The sequence below is a fragment of the Peromyscus maniculatus genome, chromosome 4 (genome assembly GCF_049852395.1).
Source record: "Peromyscus maniculatus bairdii isolate BWxNUB_F1_BW_parent chromosome 4, HU_Pman_BW_mat_3.1, whole genome shotgun sequence".
Classification (NCBI taxonomy): Eukaryota; Metazoa; Chordata; class Mammalia; order Rodentia; family Cricetidae; genus Peromyscus; species Peromyscus maniculatus.
The window spans coordinates 6934689-6956897 of record NC_134855.1 but is presented as its reverse complement, the minus strand read 5'-3'; the positions used below and the strand labels follow the sequence as shown (position 1 = coordinate 6956897).

The 22209-nt window shown below is 49.8% G+C and overlaps 1 protein-coding gene across 23 annotated transcripts in view; it reads right to left on the bottom strand.

The window, feature by feature from the left end:
• The window catches only part of Ralgps1 (Ral GEF with PH domain and SH3 binding motif 1), a 247962-nt gene that overhangs the window by 43785 nt on the left and 181968 nt on the right, over positions 1–22209 (bottom strand). For all 23 annotated transcript variants that reach the window (XR_013050398.1, XM_006988712.4, XM_016007158.3 and 20 more), the window contains one exon: positions 1871–2008. Coding sequence is in view for 22 of the 23 variants with exons in the window: in XM_006988712.4 (XP_006988774.1) it covers positions 1871–2008 (138 nt within the window). In the remaining variant the exon portion in view is untranslated. The remainder of the gene's footprint in view (positions 1–1870; positions 2009–22209) is intronic.

Genomic DNA, 22209 nt, shown 5'->3' with positions numbered 1-22209 from the left:
CCTTGGGGCCAGGCCCGAGGGGTGGTCAGGTTTGGATTCTGCCCTCTGGAAAGTGACCTCAAGCGTTTGGCTGCAGGAGGGAAGCTAAGGCTGGGACAAGCTGAAGCCCTGGCCTCAAGAACACATAGTTGTGTGTCTATGCCTCCAGCACATCTCCTGTGATGCTGGGGGAGAGTCTCCTGTGCGCCATGAATGCAAGACCATCCCAGGCAGTGCCCAAGTCCAGCCCAGACGGCAGGCAGGCTCTGTACCGGGTGACAGACAGCAGACGTCTGTTCTAGCCTTCACTCTGACTGGTGCAGGAAAAAGGCTGTTCCCGTCGTATGAAGGAGGGAACAGCAATACACAGAGAGGCTATCACTGGATATCACTGGGAGGTGGCAAGGCCAGGTCTACCTCAGCCTGTGAGGCCTGTGCCGCGCTGCGTCACCTCTGTCGCTCTCCTCAGACCTTCACCACTCCTGAGAAGGGGGCAGATGTGAAAGGAGAGGCTGAGGAGAGCAGCAGGGACCCATGGTCTTCAGGCTCCGGACTCTGGCGCTCTGAAGGGCATTTCTCTTTCCCTAACTCCTCGGTGGCGTCATCATCTTTGAAATGAGGATGACGACACCTGTGCTCCAAGCTGATGGCGGCGGCGGGCACAAGTCTAGAGCACAGTGACAAGAGCGCATCTTCTCTGGGTCCTGGAAAATTCTGGCACATGCTGAGGGCCAGGACCCGTATGTGGCCCCTATTTTCACACATGAATAAACCATGGAGAGGAGGAAGTGACGACTTTCCAAGATGCAGCCCGAGACTTGCTCCCTGGTGTGTCCTCCGCAGCCTGAGTCTGCAGCTGCTCTGCTGGTCAGCAGACAGTGATGTGGGTGTTTGAAGGATCTAGAATATGCAGGCCTCAGAGAAGAGCTGGCCTCCTATGCAGACCCTATCTTGCCCTGAGATGCTGTGACCTGGGGCTTCCCTGTGGTCCTCCTAAGCAGAGGCGGCCACCGTCTCACACCCGTGTGTGACAGGTAGGGCTAGCCTTCTGTTCTCACACCCCTCTGGTGCACCCCGGCTTTTCTTCTATTGTGAAACCCGGCAGCAGAGAGGCCAGTTTACGCTCTGTTCTCCATTCTCCTATCGCTGCTGACTCCCTGCCTGGATGTTGTTCTTTCTCACTAGGGACTGGGGCACCTGACTCACATTTAGGCTCCACACCAAGTTCACAGACTTGTAGGAAATCCGTGTCCAGGTGGACGGCCTATTCAGCACTCTAACATCTCAGGTACAGAAGTCTCTAGTAAGGCCTCCGTATTCCAGTCGCCTGGCAACATGCTCACCCTTTGTACTTGGCCATGTGCAGCAGAGCCTGGCCAGTGGCTTACCAAGTCACTGCCCCATTGCGTTCAGGCCCGCCACTAGACGGCATAGCCGGCCTCCTCAGCAAGTCAGGCCGACAGACTGCCCTTGTTGGCTTCTTCCTTCTTGCCTCTGCTGCCCTAGTGCGGGGCCAATGGGGGCCTCAAACGGGAGAGCCAAGGTGGAGGGAATATGGACCCAAATCCACCTGGAGCTATCTGGGAACTTCCCATCAGGCTTTTCGTGGATAAATGGCCCAGAGCCAGCCTGACCTGGGACACGCCTCTCACTGAGTGTGTCATCTTAGTGGCTGAACTGTGTGCTCCTCGTGTGTAATGAAGTGACAGTGACATCTAGTTTGCAGAATCTTTGGAGATGTGTAAAAGGCCTAGCCCATGTCTCAAGTCAGGACAGTGCCGTGGGGAGCGCTGTGGGGCTAACCTGACTCCTGGAGCTTTCCTGTGGCCAAAGCACTGGATCCAGATTGCAACAATGCAAGCTTTCACAATTCTAGGGGTAAGGTACTAACCATAGCTGCAGGAAACTTGCAAATCAGCAATGATCCGGAGGATGTTGTTCATCTGGTTGGATCTTTGTTCGTTTTCCATGATGCTGCCAGAGGCAGGGTATGCAGAATCAATGTAGATCAAATCCAGAAGGTAGATTCCTAGGATTAAAGAACACACTGAGTTATGGTAGGGTGCATCATGAACCCTAGAGTTAAATTGTCCCCTCCCCAAGAAGTTATAAAGAGCAGCTTGTGGAAAGTGAACATGCTACTTGGACTTGAATTCTAATTCTGACGAACTCATTTTTCATGCTCAACTATGTGACAAATATTTGAGCAACAACCGAAATGGATGCTGGCAAATTCTAGTATGTCTAATCTGCATAGCTGTCATCAGCGAGGTTTTGTACCTATAATCCAAACGGAAAATAACAGGTGGCTATGCCTACTCTCCGATGACTGGTGAAGTTTAATAACTAAGTCTAAGCCGACATGCCCAGGAGAACGGATCTTGTGGTTTTTACTTATTTGTTTAGCTATTTGTCTATCTGCTCCCATACATGTGCACACATACACACAATCACAAATTAATGGAGGAACAGGAGTTAAGAATGAGATGCTTCCCTGTACAAAAAACAAAACACAGAAACCAATGGTAGACAGAGATGTTTTCTGAGATGCTTAACAAGAAATAAGATGCGGTGCAAGAACAGGACTCCAGAAGGCCAGTGATGAGCTGGGGGTGGGTTCCAAGACAACCAGTCCACCTGGGCGAGAAGGAAGGAGAGCTGGGGGCTGCTCTGGGGGCTGAGCCGCTCCACAGTTCCCGGCCGACTGACTACCGAGTCAGCTGACTATCTGGAGACATGAAAGGAGAGTGGACGGTGTGCCTCTCCGGGAGCAATGCCAATACTCTCCCCGCCATACACGAGGAACGGGGCAGGAGAAGCAGCACAAAGCAGAGCTGGAGACAGAAAAAACTGATCCAGGCAAAGAGCAACGACTGCCAGGGGTGAAAACAGACTCGGTGGAGAGGAGACAATGGCTTTGAATTCCCACGCACGAAACAGAACCACATTTAAACACATAAAGCAAGAAACCACCAGGGGAAAAAGTGAACTTAGAAAATGCTAACGCTGAGAAACGCTGTCTCAAAAAACAGCTACATCAGCTAGGTGTGCTACAACCATACCTAGGAAGCCTTGCTTGCCTCTTCTGCAATTTATGAATGAGCATGTGCGTACATACACACACACACACACACACACACACACGTACAATAGCAGGCGTGCGCAGATAACGCTGTAACAAAACCAGTGAGCTCAGGCTTACTTGTGTATGTGCGTATGTGGGTGTGTTTTCCCACGCGGGGGCATGTGGAGGCCACAGCGGGATCTCGGGGTGTCCATCTCTATCACTCTACACCTTATGATTTGAGATGGGTCTTGACGGAATGTGGAGCTTGCCATTTTGGCTAGACTCCAGGTGGAGTTACACAAACAGCATGCTGGTACACCAGGTGGTGGTGTCCACACAGGTGCTCAGGGTTTTACTCTGAGCCAAGCACTTCACTCACTGAGCCATCCTCATAGTCTCTGTAAGCTTGCATTTCCATAACTAAAACTACAGTTCTTTTTAGATACTCACAGAACACAAACATCATATACATGGCTATACGGAGGGCCAGTGCGCTCCAAAAACTCAACACCATGCTACACACATTCTTTGACTTTACTGTGCTCCATCTAGGAGTGCAGTACAGAAAAAAATTCCAACCACTGAAAGTACACACACATAAGAAACTTCTAGGTTAAAAATAGATCTAAAGTTTTAAAAAAAATCTGTCTGCATTGCTTTCACAAAAACGGTACTTGTATGAAATGCAGTGATACCCGAAGCTTTGACTTGAATCAGTAGCCTTCAGACAATTTCTGACGTCCTCCATGTCCATAGTCCAGGATTCCAAGGTTCTCCCCTTACTTTCAGGACTTCCAGATCTAGAGAGACAGCCAGGAGTGTGCACCACTCTTGCAGAGGACCCAAGTTCGGTTCCCAGCACCTACGGCAGGGAGGTCATAACCGCCTCTAACTCCAGCTCCAGGGGCATCCGATGCCTCTGGTTTCTGCGGACGCCTGCACACACATGCACATGCCTCAACATGTACACACACATCATACATCTAATTTAAAATAACAAAAATAAATATTTAAAAAATGTAAGATTTCTACATTTAATGACTTTAAATATAGTAAAGCCTAAAGGGACCTTCATAATCAGAAAATGATGTTAGCTTTATAATATTCAAGGTGGCTGTATCAAAATGTTTGTGCACTAAAATCCTGACCAATGTCAAGTATTACTAATGACAAACAGAATACTGTGTAGTCATATTTTACATGCACTGTACATATTTCCATGCTGTGTAATTGTGCTGTAAAACAATCTATTTGAAGAAACAAGAACACTGTATTTCAGAAGTATGGTTCTGGCCAACGTGTCCATCAGAGGAACACTTCTAGCCTTAAGAGTGTATGTTAATAAACTAAGTGTTGTTACACACAGACACTTCCCATCTGAGTTTGTGAGGATGGACCAGCACCCGCTAAGCATCACAAGTTCATTTCCTTTTCTTCTTCTCTTTTCTTGTTTGGTTTTTAGAGCCAGGGCTTCTCTGTGTATCCTTGGCTGTCCTGGACCTCACTCTGTAGACCAGGCTGGCCTTGAACTCGGGATCGGCCTGCCTCAGCCTCCCGACAGGAACGTGCTCATTTTCTTATTTATCCTTCCAAACTCCCACTGCATAAGGGAGGAAAAGGAAGCTCAGAGAGGATGTGAAATCGGCTTAAGGTCACACAGCTGGTAACTGATGCAGAGGGAAGTGGAGTCTAGGCTCCCTCCTCCAACTCAAGCTTCCTGCTACCACAGACCTCGGGTGCTGGGTACCATGAGTCATTTGTCTGCTTTTAAAATAGCTTCACATTGTTCCGGGAAACCATTAAATCACAGAAGCATCTGTTGGCACTTCTTGCAGGGGCCATGTCCATTTCCTTTCCTCCTGATGGTACTGCTTTCCAAATTTTAATAATTAGTAATCATTCTCCTTGAATAGACATTCTAAGTGTGGTGGGTTTGAATTCACAGATTTATTCTTTCTCTTGAACTTTGTTTTTCTTCCCTGAGGATTCCATAATGGCAATCCTGAAAATCCCATTATGGCTGCAACCACAACAAAAAGCATCCCCCGGTGCTGTGTGGGGGTGGAGGGATGTGGGCCATGGGGTGGGGTGGTTCCAAATGCAGTGTGCAGACTCCAGCTTGGCTGACTCAGAGGCTGGGCAGTAGCTCAGCCCAGGAGCAGAGAAACTACAGAGTGTGTGTGTGTGTGTGGGGCACATGGGACAGCGAGTTTCCCTAGGGTCTACTGTGACACACTGTCCCTTCCTGACCATCCCCTCTGGGATAAGGAAACTGAAGAGATGAAGGCTGCACACAGTCTCACCGCTGTGTACTAGGACCTACACCAGCTCTGCCTGGCTGCAGCTCCCATAATCATTCTATTGGCTTCCAAAGCACAGAGCGGCCCTTGCTCAGACACAGCTCTACTTGGAGACTCCCTTGGTATTGCACAAAAGGACAGTGTGGCCCTGAGCCTCATTCCTGAGTGGTGCTCCACAAACCAAGGCCAGAGGAGTTCAGCAGATCCTGGGGAGGGGTAGAGGCTCACAGGTATCAGCCAGTCCCTGATTCCCCTCTGTAAACACCCAGACTCTAGCACCTGCCTGCATCTCGGGCCCTGAGTGTTAGACTAAGGTGGTGAGGACAGGATGAGTGACTGGTGAGACCCGAGTCTTACGAAGCCATGACAGAACCTGTGTAGTAATACGTCGACAACCCTGTGCCCCCTCAACCACAGCTGCAGGAGTGGTGCACGTCTGTGAATAGCGCGTGAGTCCAGGGAAGCCCTTTCTGTGTTGGATCAGCCAATCACAGGAGATATTTCTAACCTAAAACATAACCCAGATGCTTGTTCGCGTCCCTTGACTCCATCAGACCTCAAGGCCTGGGGGCGGGGCTCCTGCTCCTGGAGTGGGTCCCCAGAGCAGAACACACACAGCTGCGTGGTGACTGAGAATGAAGGGCATTTGTGTAACCCGGCCCACAGCCTTGGGAGAAGCTTCTCGTCAGCCTCGTTTTGTAGCTGAGGAAAGATGCCAACTCAAGAGACGATCACCACGGGGCTGGGGCTGGGCTGCGGGTCAGGGGTAGAGTGCTTGCCTAGGATGCATGAAGCTCTAAGTGTGACCCCCAATACCACGTGAAGTGGACATGATGGCACACACCTACAATCCCATCGCTCTGACGGCAGAGGCATGAGGACCAGGCGTTCATAGTCATCCTTAGCTACTTAGTGAGTGTAAGATGAGACCAGCCTGTCAAAAAGGGAAAAAACAAAAGAAAAGAAGACAATGACTCAGGTTTACTAAGCACGTCCTACATCCTAAACGGAGAGGTGCGGCCAGGCTGTTGCTGTGTAAGGACGATGCTTCCTCCAGCAAACCACTGGGCGTCTTCTATAGACAAAGACCAGAAGCCAGAAGAGAACACATTGCTTCCCTGAGGCCACACAGGGGGAAAGTGGCCAAGGCAGGATTCGCATACAGGAGTTATTCACATAACTGCCATGTTAGTCTTTATGTCGCTAGGCCAGCAGCCCGGAGTGCCTGGACGTCAATGAGGCAGGATGGGGACACAGAACAGCTGAGCCTGGGGAGGGATGGGTACCCAGGCTATGGCTCTCTTCTCCTTATTTCTACTTTGGAATGAACGTTCTCCAGACTCTGGCTGCTCCCTCCTGTGATCCGTATCGGGCTTGCCTGGGCACATCTGTCTCAGGTCTGCACATCAGCGGCCCACCCGGACTTGGGGGCTCCGCCAGCTCCACCACACAGCCCCACCAGGAGCAGCAGCAGGATGTCCACAGGAAGGATGGTCTGGCCACCGCTGCCATAACCATGGATGGTAGGACCACCCTGCAGCTGGCCCAGTGCTGGGAGCCCATCTGGACTGGGATAGTACAGCTCCTGTTCCTCTGAGACAGCGACTGCGGCAGATGACACTGTGCTGCTGGCCCAGCCACCGGCTTTGGCCGCAGTGAGGCCGAGCGGTGCCAAGGGCCTGGGCTAGACTGGGAGGCACTGACACCGAGGGAGCTGGAGCGACAGGAATGGCCACTGTCTACCGTGCGGGGAGGGGGTGCTGCTGGTCTCAGGCCCCCTCACAACGCTTCAGGGCAGGGACTCTCACTGCCCACACTGTGCCAGTGAGGAAACTGAGGCTTGGGAGGAGAGCAGGGTGAGATTCAGGCCTATCTCGACAGCAGTGCTAGGGGCAGGGACTGGGAGGCATGGCTGGTAAAAGGAAGAGGGCCCCAGCTTCTGGGGGTGTAAGGAATGCGGGTGTGGCCTGTCACCCGAGGGCACTGCCTCCGCCGCCAGCACTATCCCACGACCATGCCCACCCCAGACCAGCCCTCCTGAGGCAAATGGTTCCCCAGACCTCGCCTCTAGCCTGTGCCACCTTTGTACCAGGCCCCCTGAGTACCCCTTGACAAAGGAGATGCTTTCAAGAGGACCCCAACTTGGTGGTGTCCAGAATCGTCTGCAAGCTGGGGCCGGCGGCCCAGCCGAGCCAAGGCCCATGGCTGGCCCGGCTCCCCACAGCCCAGGGAAGACTCACTGCACCCTTGTTCTCTCATCCCGGCCTTGTCTCACTTCCAGCCCGAGTCTGGTTTTGGTTTTTCTCACATGGCTATCTTTTCAATATGGAAAATTCTGCTGTGTCGAAGGGAAAAGAAACCTGCCCGGCAGGAGAATGCGCCACTTTTCCATTTTACCACTTTCTATTTTCTCTTTTTCAAAATCTGAGATGAAAGACTTTTTTCCACGATCTTTGCTCTGCCTGAAAAGATGACTTTCAGAATTCAGAAATGAGGAGCTGGCACTAGAGCTACACTTGTGTGGTTCCACCCCATAAACCATCCTGGTGAGTTCCAAATGAAATAACAGAGTCCTGCTCATTAGACTCTGCCTGATTTGGTTTGGTGTGTTCAGACATCACCAAGCACACCCACTGTCTGCGGGCAGCCCTGGCTCCCTGAGAAGATGGATATGATTGTATTAATTAATGCCTGCCAATTAACATCCATCACGCAGAGTGGTAACTTCAGAATACATGCCGTTTAAAGAGTAAGTCTTATGGGAAGTTGGTGGCCTCTGACTGCCAGGGAGATAAATGTTTCCCAGGCCTTCAGCAAGGGGCCTGGACTGCCAGTCACGTGTCAGGTGGGGAGAAGCCATGGTTTCCGGTCGAGCACATGGCCTCATTAGTGTCTTTCTGTTTTGTGACTCATGATTCCAAAGGCACGTGGGCAAAGTCCTGTAGCCTGGACAGAACCCTGATGTCCAGGAGATTCAACCCCCTCCAGACTCCCCTAAGAGAAAGGAGGACATAGCCTCAGGCTCCTCACCACCTGAGTAAGATCTGCCGATCTACGGTGTGAGGAGGCAGAAACCGTCAGCCAGAAGTCTCGCAAAGCCCATGAGGCTGTGTGCGGGGCTCAGACAGGCAGTCAGAAGGCACAGGGGGGTGTGCATCTGTTTACTGTTATTGGCTTGTTTTGTGCTGGACACTGTGCTGTGTAGACGGTCTCACTGGATCCTTCAGTAACCTCACTGGCAGAAGAAAAGAAGCTGACACGCTGGTCTCCCCGACACCCTGCTCCCCACTCTTTCCTCTGGGAGAAATCATACCTCCCACACTCAGAACCCATGTGGTCAGTGGGCCTGGAACAATTCCATTCCCTCCTCTGCCCTGGGGTGAAAACAAACTTTATAAAATACTATACTGGAGAGAGGGGAAAAACAACTCACCAAACTGCTCAGAGAAGAAAGAAGTCAAGTCACAAACTGTCCACGTGACTCCAAGTCATGGAACTGAGGGAAAGGAAATTAGCAGCAAATACTTCCACTAACACTAGATAAAGGGGAACAAGAGAAAAACCAAACAGAGGAACACAGACAAAACTCAAGGCAGAAATAATAGCTGTGAATGTTTCAATGACATTCATTTCTCTCTCTCTCTCTCTCTCTCTCTCTCTCTCTCTCTCTCTCTCTCTCTCTCTCTGTGTGTGTGTGTGTGTGTGTGTGTGTGTGTGTGTGTGTGTGTGTGTGTGTATCTGCACACTCTGACGCACATGTGGAAGTCAGAAGACAGCTTGCAAAAGCAGGCTCCCACCTCTACCATGTGGGCCTGGCATGGAACTCAGGTGGTCAGCATGGTGGCTGGTGCCTTTCCTCACTGAGCTGTCTCGAGGGCCTGCAAATTTTTAAAATCAGAAGTGATAAATGAAGGTGAAGTTTAATTTTGAAAACAAAACAAAACAAAAGCTTGGTGGTGGTAGCACACACCTTTAATCCCAGCACTCGGGAGGCAGAGGCATGCAGATCTTTGTGGGTTCGAGGCCAGCCTGGTCTAGAGTGAGTTCCAGGATAGCCAGGGCTACACAGAGAAACCCTGTCAAAAAAAAAAAAAAGAAAGAAAAGAAAAGAAAAGAAAAAAAGGCAGTCAACTCTTTAATATGTATGATTAAAGGCAGAAATAAGATTTAAAAGACTGGTATATATTTAGGGATGAGAGGGGGATATGATTCCAAGTATGGTAGAAAAGTTAAAATAGTTGCAATTCTTTTTTTAAAATATGTTTTCTAAATATCCATGTTTCTATCCATGGACTTGGGCTACTTTCAATCCTGGTCAGAGAAGCTCCTTTTTGCAGTGGGTAGGCATCAGGGGAGAGATGTAGACCGTCAAAGAACGGAAACCAAGAGACTGAACGCTCAGTCCTAGGCAAGACCTCTAGATCAATCCCCCTGCCCCATCTCCAGCCTGCAGCACCATCAAGGCTCAGGGCACATCATGGAAGAGGAGGTGGACAGAGAGCAGTGCTGTGACATGCTGTCTTCTGGGCAGAAGCTGCTGGAGTTGCCGTCACAAGATCAAGCCACACAGACAGGATGGATCCCTCCAAGCTCCACACCACACTGAGGAGCAGTGGCAGTTGCTGGGAGGGAAATCATTCTTTACTGAGGGTGTGGCCACTGGTAGGTTTCCCACGCTCCAGTGGAAGGGCCACCCCACGTACATATGGGCAGCACTACATGGACTCAGTGGGTTATAAAAGAACGGTGTGAATTTGGAAGGGGGTGTGTTGAGGGGACTAAGGAGAGGAGCTGACGGCAGGAAATGCTGTAGAGGAGATCATATGTCACTGTATATATGAATGAAACAATCAAAAATAAGGAAAAAAATTTAAAAGGTAAATGAAATGAATGCTTAATAAAAAAGCTGTCTTTTCAAAATTGTGTCAAGAAGAGACAATAAACTTTTCAATAACCAAAAACAATTCAATACCCACAAAAGAGAAAAATATTAACATTAAGAAAGTTGCTCTAATCCTGAAGTATGGTATTAACGTTTCAAGAAACTCATCCACCAAACCTCAAGAGGAAACTGGACACTGACCAGTTTCAGAGCACAGAGAAAGCCAGAACTACTTGCAGTTCTTTTTAGGACTAGTTTACCTGTTGTAGTAAAGCCTGGCAGAGGTGGCGTGAAAAGGAGCCATGGGGGTCACCCGAAGAATGAGAAGAGGTGGGGTGACAAGGTCCCCACAGACCATCTAACAGACCATCTGACGGCAGGCACGGGAAGACCTCTCCTGAGTTGTTGGTCAGGGCCGTCCAAGAGACTCCTGAACATCACAGGCTCCTGCTGCCGCCCTTGGTATTCCCTCAGAGGTGGAAGGGAAGTCCCTGTTGCTGAAAAGACCACACGCTTTGGACACAGGGCCCAGAAGCCCCTGTGCTGGATCGGTCTTTGAAGCCTCCTCCCTGAGGACTAGTTGTCCTGGTACCAGAAGGTGCCATGTAAGCTTCTCAAGTAGGAAAGCCACCAACAGTCCTACCCAGCCATGACACTTAAGAACCACAACAATGACGAGCCAGGTGTGATAACCCTAAGGGTGCAATAGTGAACGCATACACTGGAGGTGACCAACAGCTCTCTAGTTGGACTTAAGACCAGCTCAACAAGAGGGAAATCATGCCTGGGACTGGAAACCTAGCCAACTAGCCCAGGGGTAGTGAGGTCATGGATCTTAGGAGAGAATCTACACTCACCACTTTACTAAACCAGCCTGACTTCTAACCACACTCTAAATATTTGTCCTTATACCACAGATAAGTGCAGTCCTCACCCTTCATCAAGAAAACTTCTCTTTGCAACAGATGGAGACCATTATAGAAAGCCACAACCAATCAAACACAGAGTTGTAGAGCATAGTCCCAACTGATACTCCTCCACCACCCAAGGCTCAGGGAACACTGCAGAAGAGGAGGCAGAAGACTGTAAGAGCCAGAGGATCGGGGAGTTGCTGTGAGACTGTGTCTCCATGAAGTCTTATCAACATGGCTGTCTGAACAAGGACAGCACCATAGACATGGCAACACGGAACAGGGAAAGCCCATGAAGCCTCAACCCTCGATAAAGAACTACAGGCAAGCAAGGCATGCTGAGAGTGGGGGAAACAGTCTTCCAAAGGGAAGAGCACACCACTGTAACCCAACGGCCAGCCCCCCAAACACACACATACAAGTAACATTACATAAACTGATCGGGGTTGTACTGATGTATTTACACACCTAACTATACAAAATATATTTGTATGTATACATATGTGTGTATGTAGCAATAGTTAAGGAAAAAGAGGCCATGAAATTGAGAGAGAAAAGGCAGGTACATGATAGTGGTTGGAGGGAGGAAAGGGGGAAAGGGAAGGGGAAAATGGTATTATATCACAAAACAAAAAATTATTTAAAAAGAAAAAAAGAATGAGGTGCTGGAGAGATGGCTCAGAGGTTAAGAGCACTGGCTGTTCTTCCAGAGGTCCTGAGTTCAATTCCCAGCAACCACATGGTGGCTCACAACCATCTGTAATGAGATCTGGCACCCTCTTCTGGTGGGCAGGGATATATGCAGACAGAACACTGTATACATAATAAATCTTTTTAAAAAAATAAAAATAAGCTGGGCGATGGTGGTGCACACCTTTAATCCCAGCACTTGGGAGGCAGAGCCAGGTGAACATCTGTGAGTTTGAGGCCAGCCTGATCTACAGAGTGAGATCCAGGACAGGCACCAAAACTATACAGAGAAACCCTGTCTCAAAAAAAAAAAAAAAAAAAACAAAACAAAAAAAAAACAAAAAAAAAAACATAAAAATAAAAAATAAAATAAAATAAAATAATTTTTTTTTTAAAAAAAGAATGAAACGCGGGACTGGGATATAGTTTAATCAATAAAATGTTTGCCATGAAGGCGAAAGAATCAGATAAAAACTGGGTGTGGCAATGCACATCTATAATTCCAGCACTGGGGAGGCAGAGACAAGTGTATCCTTGCAGCTCACTGGCCAGCCAGCCTAGCTGAATTGAAATGGTTTCTCCACATTCAGAGAGGAAGACACCTGATAGTGACCTCTGGCTACCATGCATGCCCACACACACATGTACACACACCAACATGAATTATATCAATATACACACAAAACAATTTAAATATTTCCAAATAAGTTAATAAAACAATCAAAATATAAAAACACCAATAAGCCAGACAATCTTATTGCATCATGTGATCTGGAGAGATGGTGAATGTTACTAACACCTTTACTATGCATTCATTCCTAATGAAGCACTGTAAAGCAGACTTCTTGAATTTGATGAGAGGTCAGTATTAGAAAACTAAACAGTATTGTTACATTGAAGTCTAAGTAAGTCGGGATAAATGCAGACTGTCTGCCACACATCGATGCACAAGTCAATGGGACAAGACAAAAGCAACACACGTGAAATCATGAAAGGTGCACACGGCACAGTGCTGTTGGCACGAGATGTGATCAGCTACCGTAACAGCTACACAGCTTAGGACGATCAGCCCCAGCAGAGACAACTTCAACCTGAAACCCAGTACCACTCTTACACGCCAAGAGTCACCGTGTGGACAATGTAACAGAAAAACGGAATAGCAAAAAATATTGAACACTTGGAAGCAAACTCAGAAAGAAGTGAGTGCATCCATACACATGAACACCAGATAGAGAAGTTATACCACACTATTAAAATTACATGTGAAAATTTCCAGACTTATTTACTCCCTCTTTGAATAATCCATTTTATTGAAATGAAGGTGGAGCTGTCGAGATGGCTCAGTGGTCAGATGCTCACTGCCAAGCCTGAGTACCTGAGTGCCAGCACTAGACCACACGCTAGAAGAGGAAAAACAACTGTGGACAGCCGTCCTTGGCCTTCCCGTGGGTCTGCACACACACACTAAGTAAACGCGCAGTTTTCTCTGTGTCGTCTCTGCCTGTGTTTAACTTCTCAGGTGAGAACACAAAACTATCATGATCAAATCAAAAACAGAGTAAAGCCCTCTTTTTTTTTTTTTTTTTGACTCTCAAGGACATAAAACCAGACGTAAATAAATAATGAAATAATTAATATTGCTTAGGTGAGAAGGCTCAGTTTCATCAAGTCAATGACTGCCCTATTAATGTTCAACTGTCATGATTCTTAAGTTCCTCTCTCAGGTAGAACAGAGCAGTTTGAAAGAGGAATGAGGAATGTGTCCTCATTAACGCTCACACTTGACAAAATCTGAAATGCATCCTGAAGTTCACCTAGAGGAGCAAACACTTTCTCTCCTCTCTCCCTCCTTCCTTCTTTCCTATCAATAAAGGAACAAGCATATTTTGGCAAGTGGTTTTTTGAGCATCCTCAGCTCTTGGTTGAAGTCTTGGTCATAGGGTTAGGATGGGGAGGACCACAGCCATTTGCTGAGAGGTACCTCTTCATCTCCTTCCCCATCACCAACATCTGGGCTATCCAAACCAGTCTGCAGTCTGTGATCTTTCTCACTCACCTGATGACTTTCCATCCTCAACAGAGACAGGTTTTATTGCCCCTGGGATGCCTCTCCAGGCTCTCAACCCGGATGGACCACTGATGCACAGAGTCCCCTCCCTCCTTCTGTCCTTGCTCCTGGGCTCTGCTGCCCCTTCTTTTGTCACAGCACGGACGCCATGTGCACAGGTCAAGGCTGTGTGCTACTTGGTTCTCCATTGCTCAGGTCTACCATCAAGGGGCAGAGTGGGGCTCAGAGAATCGGGTCCAACCAGAGCCAAAGCTGAGGTTTTATTTGCACACAGACAACTCTTCAATCTGACCCTTAACTTCTCCTGCTTGGTGGAAGAAAACAGAAGAGCTACCCCCGTCAGGCACCCTACTCCAGTCACCCTTTTGGGGGCAGCGTTGGTCCTGTCATCTCCAGCCCAGCGCCCCTCACTTCTCTGAGCGCTATAAAGAGCATCCAGAGGTGCGAACGTCATCAAAAGGAAATGGGAGATGACTCCCAAAGTGAAAGCCTCGGGAACCTGCGTCTACACTGGGTAGAACGGAGGCTGCCACGTGCCAAGGAAAACACTCCCAAGCTTGTCTTTCCAGTGCTGGCTCCAAGATCTGCTACTGTGCACAGAAAGGATCCCCAAACATCCCAGGCCATCAGGATCCCGGCCAGAGAGTGAGCTCACAGACGCTGTTTAAGTCGCCAAAGTATTTTCCATTTCCCCTAATACACTCACAGATCTGTGGCCACTCAGTGCCTAGTCTTTAAGTACACCAAAAATAACAAAGCTGACAGCTTTATTCGTGACTCAATGGAGACTGTAACCGACACTGGGCCTCCGTCATCAATTTCCCTGCATTCTCTGGGAAATGAGCGGCAGATTTTTGGAGGACTAGCTAGATCCAAACTGATCCCTACATTCTTAGAACAAATTCTCTTCTGATCTCGAAGAAAGAAAGTCCCAAGGCCTCCTTAGGCCCTCTGTCCACCACTCACTTATTTGGAGTTGTCAGGCTTAGGGGTTTTGAGTCCCCCATTTTTTCTTCACAGTGAAAGGATACCTGCAGGTCCCCACCAGGAAGTTCTAGGGAAGCCACTTTTGGTGGTTGGAGATGTAGATCAGCAGGGCCATCTCTGTGAGCTCCACCCTTCTCCAGGGCAGTGTGGACTAGAAGGTGCTACTCAACCAGATCTACCGGCTCAGGACTGGTCTTGCTTCCCAGCCCATGCCTATGTCTGCAACCCAACCAGCAGGGGGCACCCGGAGAAACTAGTGTTCTGGCTAGTCTGTGCCTGGGCCACCACTGCTAGGTCAGGCCCAACCACATCTGTCCTCCTCGCGTATCAGAACTCAACTTCTTGTACAGTGGGCCCAAGACACTTGAACCCCTGGGCCCTGAACTCCTGGTCATCTCCTTGAAACCTGACCTATTTCTCTGCCAACCTGTCCAGTACCAATTTTACCCCATTCTACCTCCTCCTCCCCCTCCTCCCCCTTCTCTTCCTCCTCCTCTTCCTCCTCCTCCTCCTCCTCCCCCCCCTCCTCCTCCTCCTCCTCCTCTTCCTCCTCCTCCCCCTCCTCCTCCTCCCCCTCCTCCTCCTCGCAGCACGACTGCTGTCCCAGTAGGATTTAGAGTCAGCACTGCCATCATTAGGGTGCCCCTTGCTACACCATCAGAGGGTGTTTTGTGGTGAGGACAGTGGCCTCAGGGGTAGGGAAGCATGGCTGCTGGCAAACCGGAAAAGGTAAGTGACAGATCCCTGAGGAGAGGGCCAACCGCAAGGACACGGCTCATGGAGTAATGTCCACTGTGCCGGGCAAAGGTGTTGGTGTTACAGATATTCACAGAGCGCATCCCATAGCCTAGACACAGTGCAGAGCACCAGACGAGGCATGGCTCCTGACCCCAACAGCCTGGTGAGAAGAAGCTTGAAACACAAAACATAAAAAATTAACACTCTAACATCCTTAGAGGAGACAGGAAATGGGTTAGTTGTGTCCCTGACATCACAGCACTTGCTAAGGCGCCCTTCCCTGCCTCTGTGTCTCCTTAACTCCAGAGATGCTAGGTGGCCTGCTTCGGGTCACTGGCCACATGGGCGGGTTCTAGGCAGGAACCTGGTGGCTGCAGTTAGGTCTGAGCTGAGTTCCACACATACACTGGAGGGCAGGTGTGCAGCACGAGGCATCTGTGGTCAAGCCTCAGCATCATTAACTTACGACTGGGGCAGTCGCTGCCCACGGCTCTCCCAGGCCTCCACAGAGACTCAGGAAGATGACACACAGGAGGGGCTGCCAGTGTCTGGACAGAGAAACAAGGACACTTGAGGAGGAGCTGGAGGTGTGTGACTAACAGCTCGCAGAGCTTCCCCTGGGCTGTCCTAGAGTTCCTGCAGAGAAGAGATGGAAGGTCTCTCATTCACGGAGACAGGAGCAGAGGAGGGCTCTTGCTGGAATCTACAGGTAAGCCCAACACACTTTAGGGCAGACACACAGAACAGACACTCAGCAACTCTGGGCCTAGTCTCTTTAAAGGGGGATCATCTGGGCTTGTCCCAATTCGCAGGGATTCAGTGACAGTAGGCTTCCCAGCAGAAGCTGACCTGGGCTTCTAGAATGCTTTGTGCTCCCTCTCCACACATGCATTTGCGGCTGCTCTTGGCTAGAGAGGATGGGAGTGTGCCCAGAGGGAAACCCAAATGCCTATCTGCTGATAAACCTCAAAGGCCAGCAGATTTCACCACATCAAGGATACAGTCCATGGAAAGAAAACCCAACGAAGCGCACATGGAAAACCCCAGTAAGTCACGGGCTGCAGCAGCACATGGCTGGAGGAGCAGAGTGTGTCCTTCCTCTGGACAGTGTGGGCCAAGGTCTGGGACAGAGCGTTAGAAACATGGCACAGGAAGACAAGGCTCCTGGTATTCAACAGGCAACCCGCAGAGATGAAACGCAGGCTGTAAAGTGGTAAAAGAACTAAAGAAAAGTTAAACCACACCAGAATTAAGGCCCGGGAGCAGCTCAGTGGCACAGTGCTTGCCTAGCGTGCAAGCTTGGGGTGAGATCCCTAGAGTTGTAAAAACAAACAAAAAACCTAAAAAAAAAAAAAAAACCTATGAATTGAGACAACATCAGAAGCGACAGGAGCCAAGTGGGTACCGTGGGAACTTGCATGCTGAGTGTGGAAAGCCAACTTGGCAAGTCACTCCAGTGCCAAGGAAACGGGCGAGAGAAGAAACCTGTCTGAGGAAATGGGGGCCAGTCAACAGACAGCTGACCAGGGCACAGCCTGTGCCCCAGAAGAACCCAGTTCCGGGAACGAACCCCGTCCCTAGACACATCCTGGTTAAGTATCTAAATGAAAATAAAATCCAATGCGAATAAACAAGTCCAGAGAAAAGGGAAAACCCAAACCCACAAAGGTGACCCCTGGCCCTCCAAGCAAGTTTGGGGGCTCTCTGTGATCTGCTCCAACTGAACCCGTATTCCACCAGATTGGCTGGGATATGAAACAGTCCACACTGGTCCTTCCAGCTGCTTCCTGTGTGAGGAGAAAGCAGGAAGGACAGTTTATTTACAGAATGTTAGCACTTGTCGGGTGATGCGCCAGTTGCTTTAATTCTTTGCTCTATTTATATGTTTTTGTTTTTGTTCTGAGACAGGGTCTCACATCCCAGGCTGTATCACAGATAGTGACCCTGGACTGCTAATACTCCTGCCTCCATGTTCCCAAGTCCTGGGGTGACATCCCTGTGCTACCTTACCCAGATTGATTTTTTTTTAAAGAAGAAAAATATTTTTCCTTACTAATTGTGGTGCTTAGGTATAAAGACCCAAAGAAGTGCTGAATGATTTCCGACAGCAAATGTGGTCAATGCTCATTTTTTCCATATAAATTCACAGAAGTGTGTTGTCCTGCAGACCAAGGCAGCTGATGTCAGCTTCTGAATTCCCCATTAGTGGGTCACATCTGAGGTCCGCTGCCTTGTCAGAGGTCTGTGAAGGCTGGAAGGCTGCCCACACCACTGGGTCATAAAATAAGCACTGGGGAGCTTTGAGGGTTCCATGTGATCTGGGTGCTAGGGGTCGGCTCTGAGGATAAATATAGCTGTCATACATACAACAAGGTAGGCGGTTTCTGGGAAGGCCGGTTTCTGGTGGGGCAACGGTGCTTTGTGCCCACTTCATACATGCACAGCAAGAGCCTGTCCCTACTGCTGTCCGCTCCCTGCAGGCAGCGTCTCCTGAGGCTGACAAGGGAATGTACCAGGGCGTGTCCTGGGGCCACCAGTGAGGAGACTCTCTAGGAGGCTGTAGAGCCCACTCTAGGGCCATGGTGAGGGAGGAGGGAAAGACCACAGTCCACACACAGCAGCCCCAGGGGAGTGATGGCTCAAAGGAGGCTCCTACATCAAGAGCACAGAATGCCTCGAGCACAGGAGGAAGCGTGCTTGAAGACTAGTGGATGTTAGGGCTGGTGACCTGGTGACAGTGGCCACTGAGCTTTGAGCCGAGTGAGACCTGTGCCTGCATTATCTCATGGAGTCTTGGTCTTACAGAAGAGGAAAATGAGTCTCAGAGGGTCTAAGTTGCTTGTGTTAAGGTCACACAGTGAGCGTGTGACAGGGCTAAGACTGTACCCTAGGTCTGATTCTGGAGTGTAAGCACTGACTCACAGGTAGCCCTGTTTTACGCCGCTTTGCTCTGGCCCTGTGTGACAGGGTAGCCCTGAGCCATCAGTAGACTGACCCTGCACCAAGTCCCGGGCCTCAGAGAATTGTCTCTCCAGCTGATCTGCCTACACCCCCCAAGGGAAGCATCATTACCCATGCTGACCCGTGGAGAACAGACTCAGAAAGGCAGGAGAGCTTTCCAAAGTCTCCCAGCTAGTAGTCAGAGGAGCCCCGCTCTGGCCCAGGCTGGCTGCAATCCTGCTTCCAGCCTGCCAGCATGGCTACTGGCTCCAGAGGTCCTGCTTTTCAGGCGTGAACTTTCAGCTTCACATCCACGCCAGGTAACTGGGCCCTGTGTTCTCCAACCTGTGTGACCCTTAGTCTAGTTCTAGAGGATGGAGCCACAGAAGACTGATATCTTTTTGTGGACTAGAAATGTCTAGCCAGTATAGGAACTAGGACTCAGTTCCAAGTGTGTATGTAATCAAGAGCTCAGAAAACCAGGGCTGAATTATAGCGGCTGCTGGCTTCTGCAGCCTGGCTCCTCCAGGATACTGGGCACAAGTATTCAGAACCAAAGGCTTTCTTCAGGAAAAGCCTCCACGAGGTGATCAGCACTGCCTTGCATGTGTCTCACACACCGCCCTGGGAGATCTCTCACCTCAGGCACTGGAGTAGGCAGTACGACACCAGTGGGGGCCAGTGAACAGGCTTGGAAGTGGGAGACCAGCCAGGCGCATAAAGGACAACAGCTGCTCCATGATCAAGTGGCCCTTGGGAGGCCAACCTGGGAAGGGTGAGGCTCTGGAGCCAAGAGGTCTACGGGGGAGGGCCAGCTCCCGCTGGCTTGTTCCCAGTGGCCTTAGGACACCTCTCTGGCCTCTGACCATGCTTGGGCCTCAGGGAGAGGAACAGCAGTAAGGCCTTCTCTCCTATAAGGCAAGGATGGAACGAAGCACGGTGTGGACCTCCCAGCACGGCACAGCTCCGCAATGCCAGAGTGATGCTGCCGACATCAGTAGCGGCAGGCTAGGCTGCAGAGAGTGGATGCATGCCTTAGCTCCTGCTCCCCACGCCATGCCCTCCCTTCTCTGGCCCCACGTCTTGTACCCATAGGGAAGACCAATTGGACCATATCTCCTGGACAGCAGCTTGCTCCTCCCTGCCTCGCCCCCTTGAGATGCCACAAAGTCAGAACTGGGACAAGCCGGATAGTCCCAGGAACGGGAGGTCCCTGTGGCTAGGAGCTCTCTATTCTTCAGGGCAGCATAAGGAGCAGGGAGACCTAAGATTGACCAGAATGATCAGAGATAACTTCACTCCTCTGGGTATCTGTGTGCCCCACCCCCAAACAGTACATTCTAAGCATGAAATAAAATAATTCCAGTAAACCGAGAGGGTATCTGGCATACAGCACTTTATTCATTCATTAATGTATTAGTTTTTTCATTCACCAAGCAGTTGGTTGAACCAACTGGACTTCCATCACCAAGTCTCTGACAAGTTCTATACCTGCTCAGACACAACAGTGAGGACCACCAGACACTGCCACTGGTCTGTCATCTGATCTGTCTCTGGCTGAGCACTCATGGCATGCCTGTGTGTATTCTTTGTGGTGATATATTGTGTCCCCCAAAATATTGTGCACCCTAATAAAGCTTATCTGAGGATCAGAGGAAAAAGCCAGCCACTATGTTAAAACACAGAAGTCAGGCAATGGTGGAACATGCCTTTAATCCTAGCATTCGGGAGGCAGAGATCCATACGGGAGACATACAGGAAGATCCGTACAGGAAGACAAGGCTCCTGGTATTCAACAGGCAACCCGCAGAGATGAAACGCAGGCTGTTCATCAGGAGTTCAAGGCCACACTGGGAAACAGAGCCAGGCATGGTGACACACACCTTTAATCCCAGAACTAACTATAGAAGTCTGGAGGTCTGTACAGACAGACAGGAAGGATGTAGCTGGGCAGAGAGAGGAAGTGAGATGCAGAACAGAAAGGCATATAGGTGCGGGTATACAGGAAGTAGGTCTCTTTGGCTGAGGATTTCCAAGTGGTAAGAACGTGGCTAGCTTCTTTCTACTTTTCTGATCTCTCAGATTTACCCCAATATCTGGCCCCACGTTTTTTATTAATAAGACCATTTAGCAGTTCGTCTTACAGCTCTTCCTCCCTTCCATGGGAGCTCCACAGCCAGCAGGGAGTTGGCCCCATGGCAGATCACAGCCAAGGGGTCCTGCTGCATAAGAACTGAAAATTCTAGTCTCTTGCACAAGAGAAATTCTGCAGGCACCAAACCTGGGTGAGAACTGTTTAGCCTCCCACAAGGCATGCTTACTCTTAAGATATGGGCTCTCAGGAAGTATCCTATCACTAGTGTTGGTTCCTGGGCGTTGTTTCTATGAGGTGGCTTGGGCAGTAACAGGCTGGTAATCAGTGCTTAAATGCACCATAGCAAACCAGGGTCTCTGTGCTCACTGCTTGCAGGATGAGCATCTCAACCTTGCAAGGCTATTTTGAGAGTCAGGGCTACTTTATGAAAGTTGTCAATGAGTCAATAATAATGAGAACTGTAACAGCAACAGCATCAGTGAGGAGCATGAGTTAGCGTTTCCTATTTCCCAAGGCTAAGAGCCTCTCCCTTCTTCAGTGAACAAGTAGCAGTAAGAAGAGCCCACTGTGTTCTCCAGACCATCACAGGCCCTGCTTCTGTGGGGCTGCAGAAGTGTCAGTTAGTAACTAACGGAATGGCATGGATCGTTAGTTAACTAAACTGTGATGGTAACAAGAGGAAGCCCATGCCTTGCCCCAGTCACTGTCATTACATACATTCTCCAGACCAGGAAAACAAGAGTTGGGAGGTTATATAACATGTCTGAAACCACAAACCTGCCAAGTGGCAGAGCCAGGCCCCAGATCCCATCTAGGAGGAGTCAGTATACCTACGATGGCATCAGAGTTCCACAGCATCTACAGAGAGCTTACATCTCCCAGGAGTCCCCTCTAGGATGAGAGTCACTGAACAAGCAAAGGTGGGATTAGAAAGAGGAGGCCTGCGCTGGGCTGGGGGTGTAGCTCAGCTGGTAGAGTGATTGCTGGCATGCAAGAGACCCTGGATTCAATCCCCAGCATCCCAGAAACAGGCACCGTGGTGCATGCCTGTAAGCCTAGAATTCTAGGAGGTAGATCAGAAGTTCAAGTCATCCTTGGCTACAGAGTGAGTATGAGCCCAGCCTGGCACACATCAGACCCTACCTCAGAATAAAGGAGACGGTATGAGCCAAGCCTGGCACACATCAGACCCTACCTCAGAATAAAGGAGACGGTATGAGCCCAGCCTGGCACACATCAGACCCTACCTCAGAATAAAGGAGACGGTATGAGCCCAGCCTGGCACACATCAGACCCTACCTCAGAATAAAGGAGACGGTATGAGCCCAGCCTGGCACACATCAGACCCTACCTCAGAATAAAGGAGACGGTATGAGCCCAGCCTGGCACACATCAGACCCTACCTCAGAATAAAGGAGACTGCCACGGAGCAGAAGCCTTGTTTGCTCACTTACGGCCACCTCACCCTGGAAGCAGGAATCAGAGGGGGACTCTGCAGCCTTCCAGAACACGCAAACGGGTTTAGGAAAGTTACTGCCCATTTGTGGGAGAC